The 12,186-nt window shown below is 34.8% G+C and overlaps 1 protein-coding gene across 1 annotated transcript; it reads right to left on the bottom strand.

Moving 5' to 3' along the window:
- Positions 1-3,008: 3,008 nt before the first annotated feature.
- LOC129742058 (uncharacterized) lies at positions 3,009-4,024 on the bottom strand. The gene is made up of 4 exons (XM_055733904.1): positions 3,895-4,024; positions 3,583-3,820; positions 3,385-3,518; positions 3,009-3,323 (listed from the first exon to the last, which is right to left on the bottom strand). The coding sequence occupies exons 1-4, from the start codon at positions 3,956-3,958 to the stop codon at positions 3,010-3,012; spliced, it is 750 nt and encodes a 249-aa protein (XP_055589879.1). The 5' UTR covers positions 3,959-4,024; the 3' UTR covers position 3,009.
- Positions 4,025-12,186: the final 8,162 nt, after the last annotated feature.

Genomic DNA, 12,186 nt, shown 5'->3' with positions numbered 1-12,186 from the left:
AAATAAAATGAATGTATTCTGGAAGAATACAATTCAAACAATTTTTGCAATTACAACTTACCACAACCTCTCTCGCATGCCAAATTCAACGATTTTAATGTAACGCATCTAAAACAACCCTTTTTGAAGGGAATCGAGCTTTTCTAAATAAGGGGTAATATTGATCCGATAAAATAACCCGTTATTTGACAGATCATGGGGGTTCTCAATAACGGGTCATTTTTACGCCTTTAAGGGGTAGCCAAAAGTTAGCGTGCAAGGTGTAAATCATGTTGCAGTGCGTACATTTCAGATCAAGATGAGCTTATTGGGTGGTGCTCAAAAATTATAATATTTTCGTCACTTGAGAACCTAGCTGGTTATTATTTAATATTTCTGAAAAGATGAAAAGGATATTTCTTTTTTGGTGAAAAATTAATACTATAGGTAGTACGAAGCAAATCCTCATGAAAATTTGTTTAAGAAAATACGTACTTTTGTAAAAAAAAGGGGTGCTCGTTATGCTCTTATCTCCCTTATTCAATGATAACTGTGGTAACAAATGATAACAGATTTTTCAAACCGCTATAAAAAATATATCTCGTTTTTTCGCATGACATGAGCGCGCTTCGCTGAGATGCTCAAATTTGATACATTAAATCAAGAAATCTTAATGTTTAGTTAGATAAATCATTTTTGTTATTGTTGTTATTATATACTTGGATTTAGTTTAATTTCCATAAAAATACCCTTTCCTTTTAAACCTTAGCAAAAAGTAACAAATTGAGAAAATTTACATCTTTCTATATTTTACATAATTTACAAAAGTAATAAAATTTTGATGGATGAACGAAGTTTTTGAAATAGAATTCAAGCTACAAATGGTTGAGGTTGTTGTAAAAGTATAATTTTAATTGTGATGTTGATATGATTCGATGATTTTTTTTACGATTTTCAAACGATTTTGATACGGTCTTACTATCTTTCTGAGGCTATCCAAACTCCTCAATATTCAAACTTTTATTAGGATTATCATAATTCAATTATAATTGTTTTATATTTAAGGCCCTCAGAGCCAAGGGTTATAAAAGCAAAAAAGATCGATTTTGAGTCAATAATGCCAAACAATTCTCCATATTTCAAATTACATTTGGTGATTTTTTTCAGATTTTTTAAATTATATTCCCATACTTTTACGTTCGAAAGGAAATTTCAAATGTTCGAAAAATGTATAGAAAATAACCAAACACAACAAATTAAAAGCGTGTTCTCTAGAAATGAGGTTTTATACACCCTTACCCCTTTTACTTATATAAATTCAAGGAGATTTTCAGATCTTTGTTTTGAATTTAGTTAGTGTAGATTCAGAGACATTTATCCAAACGATACATGCAGACCAACAAAATCGTTCAAAAAATGGTTTTCTCTAAAAGAGATTCGCGGGCCACACCAAGTTGGTCATGGTTTAAACGTTTTGCTTCCCAAATAAGTCTCATTATTTTTTATCTCTTCTAGTAGGACATTTTTGGCGGTTATTTGGATTCCACTTTGCTTAGTATTGTTAATCAAGCCTTTCAACGATGTAGCACCAACAAATTCTCGCATTCCTTCAATCTTCTTGACAAAATTTGAAATTACTTGATCAATTTTCGATTAATTTTACGATCTTGAATACTTTGATCTTTATCGCTGACTGCTTTGATCCCGTCCAGTAAACGGCGTTACAGATTATTGAAAACAAAATCTGGTTATCTGAGAAAATAATGTACACACACTTTTACAATCGAAACAGAATCATTCAAAATAATCCCTCACACTTTGGCTGATTTATATCGATCATTCCACCCCATTTTGAAATGAAACACATAATTTTTCATTGGTTGTTACTCTTTGTAACGTAAGAAAGAAAAAAAAATAAACACGTTGATCACTTTAAATATCAAATCATCTTAATTTTTTTTAAAATTTTTTAATTGGCGAAAAGAAACCTTTTAAAAATAAACGAATAGTTTCCAAATGATTTTGGGCACCACTGCACTGGTATCAAGTCAAGTGACCACGTACCGGCAGCTTCAATGTATCTTTCAAGTCTTTTAAGTGCGATCATGCAAGTACGCTCGTGAGGAAGTAAACTTTCAGGCGTTTACTTCATGATGCTTTTGTATCATCGATCTGATAGATAGTTTTCTTTCTCAATAAAAAAAAAATTAACTGTAAGGAATACCAGGCTGAAATAAAATTACGTTTTCATTCTTTGCTTGAAAAACGAAAAAAAAATACTAGCAAATGGTTCCAGTTTGCGATCAGCAGCATGACCGATTATTTCATGCATATTAACAGTGTTCTAAAACTGGAACTGACATGGTTCCCGATTCGCAAACTAGATTCTGCTGCACTAATGCTAATTTTATGGGCAGCAAGGAGCCGCCGTTCTCCTTTCGAAAACTTATCTCTTCATCCGAATTCGTTTTGGAAATAACATCCATTTTCGGGAATACTATTTTAGGAGGTGAATCCTCGCAAAGCACCTGCACGTCTGCGGTTCAAATCAGAGCGTTGTGTCGTACGGGTATCAAGTGGCGACTTGGCGTCGTCTCCCGCAGAACAAGATACCTACTCGGTAAACTACTTTAGAATCATTTTTTAACCACCGTCATCGTTTATTCAGTCAGCTACTTAAGTGAGCGCTACCGGAGCTGACTGAGAGATCGTTCCTGTGTTTTCGCGTTCTTTGCAATTCTGATGATGTTTGCACACTACAGAAGAGCGAAGCGGAGCTGAGATTCCCCGAAATGAACGGCTGTTTTGACTTATTCAATTATGTTAAGCACAAGCTAAGTGCTGTTCGAGTTTTAATTGAGTCTAAGTAAATATGTCTCAATAACTATGCATGTATGTCTGTATATAACATTTGATTTGTTCTAAATTTTCATTAAAAAAAACTGATAGGACATCCACAGTTCGGACTATCGGATCAATCAAATAAGTTCAAAACTTTTTTAAAGTTTTTTTTAAATTATGGTTATTTATCTACAATGGAAGAGCTTCTTCCTCCGTGGCTTCCTTCATCAGACCATTTGCAATGTCAGTGAACAGCTTGGAGAAGAACTGTTGAACTGCTGGTTTAGCTTTTTCCAAAATCACAGACGGATCTTCATTGACGGCTTCATTGGCGGCCTCGCTCAACCTTGGCTTATCTTTCAGCAGGTTGGTGAAGTTGAACTTAGCCGGTCCAGCGAACTTAATCTTCATCTCAATTGGGTCGAACTGCATCGTCAACCGGGAGGGATCCTTAGCGCTGGGCAACAATTGGTAGTGCATTTTAACCAACAATTTAGAATCAGCTGGAAGATTTAGAATGGACTAGAGTTTGCTTTTATTTTTCGAAACGCTCAATATACTCACAAATATCCAGATTGGCATCACCGACTCCATCGATCAGTAGCAAGGACAGCTTCATCTTCATGTTGTACTTTCCCTTCAGGTTCATTTTGTCCAGAGTAACCCGGAAGTTGATGTTCTTCTCCGGAACGTTGAGACTTTTTTTGATAGAAAATATCATTAGTTTGCTTCATTTTTTAAACAAAATAAAATTAAACTCACTGTAGTTTGTCAATCTGGAAGTTTTTGGCACCGGTTACGGTCAAATTTCTGAAGGACGCCTGAAGGTTGGCACCATCATCAATATCCAGTCTATCAATATAGGCCGGATCCAAACTTGGCAGCATGTGTCCCTCCCCGTAATCACCGGAAGCAATTCGAGAACGAAGTCCCTCGACGACGGCTCTCACACACTTGTCAAGCTCTGGATCCGCTCGATTGCATACCGAAAGTGATGCAGCTGAGAATTTAAAAGTCAATTTATTTCACAATCAAACCTAATTTGAATCCACAACTTCAAAACACCACACTTACGAATGTAACACTGCACATTTCCTAAAACTAATAATACTGCGGTTGCTGCGATGGCGTACTTCATGGCTGCCTCTGATCAAATAATTTTAAAAAGCTTGCGTATTATCCCTTGAATCTTCACCAATCCCAACTCGAATGATCCTCCCTGGAGTGGTTCACCTGAACTTATATAGCATCCCCAAATCTTCAAGAGAATTACCCACCAAAACAAGATTATCCCCAACATCTACTTTGGCGTAATTGCAACGGCCAAACAACAAAAACAAAAACAGAAGAAAAAAAACCTTTTACAACAAAAAGTTCTAAACATCACAGAGAAACGTGATTAGCAAAATTCCCCTCCATGAGAGTTTTAATGTTCGAAAAATTCTAACCAGTCATGGATGAGCGTTGTTTTGCAGTGTTCATCTTCATCCCACTGGATTAAGACCCGGCTTGCCGAATAGGCGAAAAAAGCAGACCACTTTGTTTCATCCATTCATAGCCTACTACTCGCTGATCCTCCACCACATTTGGTAGCTTTATGGGTTCATTTACCTTCCGGTAGACAGAATGGATGCTGAGTTTCGATCTAGGGATATTACATGACTAGATTTCCTGGGGCTCCATGACACGGCGGGAAGTTGGAAATCTAGGTTATTTGACGCAAGTATCTTCGAACAATTATCATAGCGGAGGTTCCAGAATGAAATAATTTGGTATTGAGCGAAAAATGCGATTGGTATTGATTGTTAGAAGAGAGAAAAATGCTTATTTTTTTCAATACCTACACCAAGGTGGCAATGGATGTATGGGAAAAATTTGATGATCGAATTTTGAAAACCGACCATATGCAATTAGTAGATTGGCTCAAAAAACTGAACTCTGCCAATATCTTTGAGGCATCTCTAAATCAAGTCCGATTGAGCTGAAATTGTGCACGGATAAATTTTTTGGGCCAATTTCAAATGTTCGGTTTTCAAAATTCAATCTTAAAACTTCTCCAATACATCCATTGTCACCCTAATGTGTACGTTATTTTATTTGAACGACCAAATATCACATACTTAATTTTAATTGAATTTATTTTATTGAATGACAAAACTCTGTGGAAGCCTCAATGAACTCTTGTTCCTCTTAAAGTTTTCCATAGTAAATAGCTTACTAAGAATTTAACTGAGTGATGTTTGCTAACATTATCCACTCTACGTTCGTTTTTAAAAATATTTAAACACGGGATTTGAATATGGGCACCTATCGCTGATATTTCTACTAAGTCTATGCACATGGTTGGCCTGTTATGGCTGGTCTTCGTTCTCCTACTCTTGTTGATTATATTTCTACGTATGATCTCTATAGATGAATCGGATTTCAAGATTATATTTAATATGTTGTACATCCATATTGTGATGGATGTTTTTTGTTTTTACAATTCGCATTTTAAGTATATTGGTAGGATATTAAAAAGTTTGAAAATTGCTCTAATACATCGATTTCATTGCACTTATAAGAACCTAAATTACTACTAGGGGTACACCTACTTTTATAGGTAGCTGGGAACTAAGTATGTTTTTTATCTTGACCACTTGCTGGCGATTATGAAGATCACTTCGGAGAAAATCATTCACTATACCTCTTATCCCATAAGCATCTCATTTTTCAAGTAACAGATTTCGATCTATTGTGTCGAAAGCCTTCGAAAATCAAGGAACACGGCGTCTGCTTCTTCCTGTCCTAATTGTGTGACACACTATGCACTAACAGCGATCTAGAACAGCGATCTCTGTAGAACTGCCTTTGCGAAATCCATGTTGGTGACTGTACAGGAAGTTCTCTTCTTTAATGAATACTAACAGTCTAGATGCAATGAATTTCTCAAAGACTTCACTAAAGGCAGACAAGACGGAGGTAGGTTGATAGCTGTTAAGAGCTTTTTGGTCACCAGATTTGAAGACCGGACGGACGACAGCAATTCGGATACTGCCCCATACATACAATGGTTGTACTCCATTTACCCGAAAACCATTGCCCAGAATGAAAAATCCCCAGATTTCCAATTCCCAGAATTTTTTTCCCCAGACGAACCATTCCCCATAAAAAATTTTGCCAGAATGTACCATTTCCCAGAAATTTTTTCACCAGAATGAACCATATACCAGAAATTTTTTCGCCAGAAGGACCATTTCCCAGAAAATTGAAAACATTTATCCTTACTATAAATTATTTAAAAAAAAGGAATTGTTACAAAAAAAAGGGGTTTCATAACTTTATTCTTTTGCGGCAAGGCCGCAACCAACGAGGATGTAGGGGCTGAGGCGGCACAAAGCCGCCAAAGCTCCCAAATCCGAGGAGGCCGCCGACCCGCCGTCGGAAGCGGCGGCCCTAAGACATTGGTCTAGGTCTGCCGGGGCTTCCTAGGTCTGCGTGAAAGCTAGGGGTGATCCCTTAGCCCCGTCCGCCACGCGACAGCGTGAAGGACAAAACGTCTTTCAAGTTCGAACGCGCAGCGTGAGGAGTCGGATACCAAAACGGTTTTTTAAAGGACCATGGTAAGCATTGAATCAACTAAAGTACCCAAACCATAAACAAAGCACAATATTGGTTCTAAAATAAATTTAGTTGGAACATTTCAAAGTCGTACTTTCATTTAAAAAATCATTTTGAAAAAATTAATTTCGAATCATATGAAATATTCTAGAAACTAGCTGACCCGGTAAACTTCGTTTTACCTTCTTATGTAATCGTAATAAATGTTTGATTTCATCTACACGTCCTAAACTTCATCGTGCTCGCGAATCGATTCTTATGGGAATCGTAACAAATGAAGTTGAATTTGTATTGGGATCACCTTCCATAAAAAGTGAGATTCTTGAAACTATTATACAAACAATCTCTTACCCAAAAAACCCTCGGATACCAAATTTCACTTCATTCCGACCGACCATTCATACGTGATGTTATCACAAAGAAAACGCCTCAATTTTTATATATGAGATGTGAAGAAGAGATGGGAAGAGATAACTTTGTATGGGGACCCCTCTTTCATAAAAAGTGAGATTCTTGAAAGTATTATACAAACCATCTCTGACCCAAAAAACCCTCGGATACCAAATCTCACTTCATTCCGACCGACCATTCATACGTAATGTTATTACAAAGAAAACGCCTCCATTTTTATATATAAGATGTGAAGAGATAATTTTGTATGGGGACCCCCCTTTCATAAAAAGTGAGATTCTTGAAAGTATTATACAAACCATCTCTGACCCAAAAAACCCTCGGATACCAAATTTCACTTCATTCCGACCGACCATTCATACGTGATGTTATCACAAAGAAAACGCCTCCATTTTTATATATAAGAAGATGTGAAGAGATAATTTTGTATGGGGACCCCCCTTTCATAAAAAGTGAGATTCTTGAAAGTATTATACAAACCATCTCTGACCCAAAAAACCCTCGGATACCAAATTTCACTTCATTCCGACCGACCATTCATACGTAATGTTATTACAAAGAAAACGCCTCCATTTTTATATATAAGATTATTAGAAAAAAAAAACAAATAAAAATTCTAGGGGAAAAAATCTGGGATTTGTGCCATTCTGGTAAATGTCCCATTCTGGGGAGAAAAATTCTGGGAAATGGTCCATTCTGGGAAAAAAAATTCTGGTAAATGGTGCATTCTGGGGAATTTTTTTCTGGGAAATGGTTCATTCTGGGGTTTGATTTCGGGTATTTGTCATTCTGGGAAAAATTCATTCTGGGCAATGGGTTTCGGGTAAATGGGATACAATCACATACAATATTATTGAATGTGGTTGAGAGAATTGGGACTAATTTAAGGTTACCATCCCAAGTAACACAGATTAAGCCAATTGGCTTTTTTGAGTTTTAATATTGTTTTATGAAGACTTTTCCATGGCATCCAATTTTTAAAACGGTTCTATTGTAACATAGGAAATGCTTCATTTATCGTGTGTTTTAAAAGAATCCTGAAAGTTTTGCTAAAACTTGAATAAAACACTATCTAAAGAGTGCTGTAAAAACGTTGAAAAAGTATTGCTTAAGCATCAATAAAACACATACTTTCCTGTTTTTATTAGAGCTTAGGTACCAGTTTTAAAAATGCGCTCAATGCGCTTTTAAAACTAGCCTTCAAGCCAAGTTGAAAAAAATGTTTTATTGGAACAGTCAATGTAGGCATGATAAAACTAAGTGACAGATTATTTGACATTCGAGAAGAACGAATACACGCTTAAACTTTTTGACCTCTTTTTGAGATAGCATAATCTGTTTTGAAAGAATTATCACTCAAAATTGAGAAAAACGGGCTATCAAAATTATATAAATTAAAGCAGTCAAATTCATCTGAAAAATAAAAACAACTTTGTTGCATCCGCATTCAAATTTCAAAACAACCGCAAATCAGTCCAAATCATTAATCGCTCAATTCTTATGGATTGAATAAAAGCACACTGTGAATAAACGTTTTTTGTAATTCGATAAGAATAAATGTATAAGACAATTAATTACAAGTTCTATTTATCCATCTCTGTCTCTCAATGCGAAGTTAATCTATATTTACGTCATCCAATCCAGAGTTAACAAAATTCTTTCCGGATAAAACGCCCTTGAAAATTTCTAGAAGACTGCAGCCACCGGCTTCTCCTCAGCAAAGACGGAGAAATTGAGCTTCATCACTAGCGAAAATGTTCATTCTAAGCTTTCATCAGCCTGAACAAGTTTCAGATGATATATTCAGAATGAAGACCACAAACATTGGTCGATCAAAATATCCGACAGAGACACGTTTTATAGAATCGTTTTATCGCTTCCAATTGCAACAATAACCATTATAGTTTGATAAGTTGCATATTATAATTAATAGCGTTTCCTAAAGCGTTAGCATAGTGTTTGCAGAAAAGTTTTCCCATACAACTGTTTTAACAGTTTTTAAACAGTTACATAACCTAACTACAGATTTAAAATTCAATCTTTTCGGAATTCACGAGTCAGGCAATGTATTTTACATATTCTATAATCGTTTGCTAAACATTTTTTACGATTCATAAATTGTCGTTTGACGATTTCAGAAATCGTTTGGTTATAATCCTCATTTATGCGGGTTATTTTTTAGCTTTGAGGCCAGGCTTTTGATGACAATAAATTATCTATTCCATAACAGTCTGAGATTATTTGATAACAATACCTACTTGGTATTTAAAGATAATTGACCACCCTCTAATCATAGCCAAAAGGAAACAAAACAAAAAGTTGCATGAATGCCTTTTGCCAAGCAAATGTTCTCATTTTTTGCAAAAAACTCCTCTTCCTCAAAAATGGATTAATCCATCATGAGCGTGTATTCCATTTAGGGAAACGTCAAACGAAGCTGTGATTCAAGATTTCTTAAAACCATTTTAAAACTGTTTATTGAAATTGTTTTATTACAACATTTTTCTAACCGGCATAAAACCATTTTAACACTGTTTTACAACTGCCTTAAGATTTTCAATATTTATTTACTGATCGCCATATTGATTGTGAAATTGAATCGAAATTACTGACGCCATCTTGATGGAAATTATACTTTAATACTATAAACTAGACATTTTTAACAAATTTGACAATGTTGGTGGTACTATTTGTTGTATAAGTCATAAATTTCAATGCAAAACAAAAATTGCATCATTTGAGCAAATTTATATTTTCCTTAAATTATTTTTTTCAATTAAAAAAATGCTCAAAATGTAGTCAATCTTGATTTTCTTTAAGGCGCGCTTATGTTTTGATGCTATTTCGTATATATTTTACCAGAAATCTGAGGTTGCAGGAAGTTTCATGCTAAGATTGAAAATGAAAATGAGAATATTTTTAAAATATTTCAAATGGAATCTTTACCAATCACCAAATGCTTGAGAGAGTAAGTGATAACACTACAAAAAAAAAACGGAACAGAAAGCTCCCACAGTAAAATTTCTATCAGATTCCACAGTTGGCACAGTTAAATTCCTATCAGATTCCACAGCTCCCACAGTAAAATTCCTATCAGATTCCTTGACGTAGTTTTAAAGAAGCTGCGGATAGTCTTAAAAGAGCTCTGAAAGGTTTCTTAAGGCTATGTCTATAAGATCGAACAAAACTATTCTGTTGGATGTTTTATTATAGCGAATAGAATTAGCTTTGAAAACGTTAACAAAATGGTCCCTTTTGGCCATATGTTTGCTTTAAAGTAGTTGTGCTAATAGCGTAGAATGCGCTTTGGCTTATAAAGTAGCTTTAGGAAATAGTCTTAAGCGGACTGTTAAGGTTGGAATAAAACTTAATTTGTTACTTGGACATACGTACTCTTTTAAGAGTACATGTACTCTTTTTCGATCGAGAAATGTGCGTACTCTTCTTTTTTTGAAATTTCACGAACTGTATTCTCTTTTATGAGAGCCATTTAATCAGAGAAATGTTTTTTTCAGTATATGAAGTGTGTTTACCACATCTTCTACAAAAAATACGAAAGAAATACAACTTACAAAAACTTTGAATACCTTGCCTAAATATCTCGTCTTCATGAAGGCATTTTTGAATCATAATTTACAGTGAGCGTAATAAGCGCAGTTGAGTATGCGATGAACTCCCGAGCAGTTATCAAAGAGCACAAATGCAATATACTCAAATGCTTCGTAGCGAACAAATCTAGCATATTGTCTGTTCGAAGGAAATATACGCGCCTAAAGTCTTTTTTTGAAATCAAGTTTTTTATCGGGTTTGGTGTGGTTTGTCAGCATAACATCAAATACCACTTTTCATTCGAATAATCCCAAAAGGAATATTCTCTATTCATTAGTTAAAAAAAATGTTATGAGAAAATTTGTAAATATCATATACATATGTCATACCTAAGCTTTCCAGAAATTTTTATGAGCGTTTTCGGGCCGATCAAATCCAAGCATTTGAACAAAAAAAAAACCTGGCCAAATCCGGGTATTGGATTTTATAATTTGCTTAAAAAAAACCGGGCAATACCCGGGAAAATCTGACCAAAATTCAGGCTTTTCTCATGAAAATTCAAAATAAAAAGTAAAAAATGAACATATGAAAATTATTCTTTCTTGGGTCACATCAACGGTGTTCAATTCGAATTTTACATTTCCAAAAAATGTGTGCACGTGAAACTCGATGAAACAAGCTCCTAAAATCATACATTGTGTAAAAACGTAGTTTTGGTTTGGATTTTGCTTAGATTTTCGATTAAATCGGGCATTATTCTTCGATATCTGGGCAACCGGACTTTTTCCTTTTTTTTTTCTTTGGAAAATCAGGCAATCTGAACAGCTTCATCATACCTGTTACTTTCAACAAATAAACGGTATTCAAATGATTTCTTAAGCATTGCTCGGGACTATTACCTACTTGCGTTTATCACTATTTTTAATAATTTTTTTGATTTTTACTTTTTTTCGGAAGTTAGGCTCGGTTGTCCCTAACTTAAAATTAAAAAGATGAATGTTTATAATGATTTTTTTCTTTTGTGTTTATGGAAAATATATTATGATAGATTTTTTTTTGTATAGTTTGTTTAAGAATATAAGTAGATAAAAAATTAATTTATTTTAAAAGCGTTGTTTTTGTGGATAACATATTTCTGATTTTTGTATTCTTCAAGAATGACTTAATTGATTTCTATTGCTTTATAATGACCTTTGTAAATTTTATCTAACTTGGATCTATTTTGGTTTTGTTTCATAATGTAATTATTTATAGCCATTTTACTTGGGTTTGATTCCTCTACAATATTTTGTTCTCTTTAAGCTTGAATTTCGTTTATCAATTCGTTTGTTTTGAGGGCTGCAGTTTTCAATTTATGCTTAAGTTTCGAATAATGTGTAACTTTTTTTAAACAAAACGAATCGTAATAAAATTTTCAGCACTTTAGAGGAACATTTTAAAAACAAATTACTGTCAAAACATTCCAGATACGACCACTGGGAGAGCTGTGGTATAATATACAGTGCGTCCAGAATTAAAATGAACTATGCTTTAGTCGAAGACTTTGCATATTTCTGCTCACTGTGAGGCTGGGTCATTCGACCGAAAGTCATGAGGCCGAAAGCCATTCTTCCGAAGGTCATTGGACATTAAGCCGAATGGGTTATCAGGCCGAATAGGCCACTAAGCCGAATAAGTTATTCGGCCGACGGTTATTCGGCCGAACGGTTCTTCAGCCGAAAGAATGTTCGACCGAATGATCATCAAGCCGAATGGTAACTTGGCCAACGGATGTTCTACCGAATAGGACTATAGGCCGAAGGTTAT

The sequence above is a fragment of the Uranotaenia lowii genome, chromosome 2 (assembly GCF_029784155.1).
Source record: "Uranotaenia lowii strain MFRU-FL chromosome 2, ASM2978415v1, whole genome shotgun sequence".
NCBI classification, from domain to species: Eukaryota; Metazoa; Arthropoda; class Insecta; order Diptera; family Culicidae; genus Uranotaenia; species Uranotaenia lowii.
Note: the sequence above shows the minus strand (reverse complement) of the source record. Positions and strands in the feature narration are given on the sequence as shown.

Coding starts and splice junctions, on each gene's coding strand:
- LOC129742058 (XM_055733904.1), bottom strand. CDS start 3,958: ATGAAGTACGCCATCGCAGCAACCGCAGTATTATTAGTTTTAGGAAAT. Junction 3,821..3,894: donor AAATGTGCAGTGTTACATTC/GTAAGTGTGGTG, acceptor TTAAATTCTCAG/CTGCATCACTTTCGGTATGC. Junction 3,324..3,384: donor TGATGCCAATCTGGATATTT/GTGAGTATATTG, acceptor TAAATCTTCCAG/CTGATTCTAAATTGTTGGTT.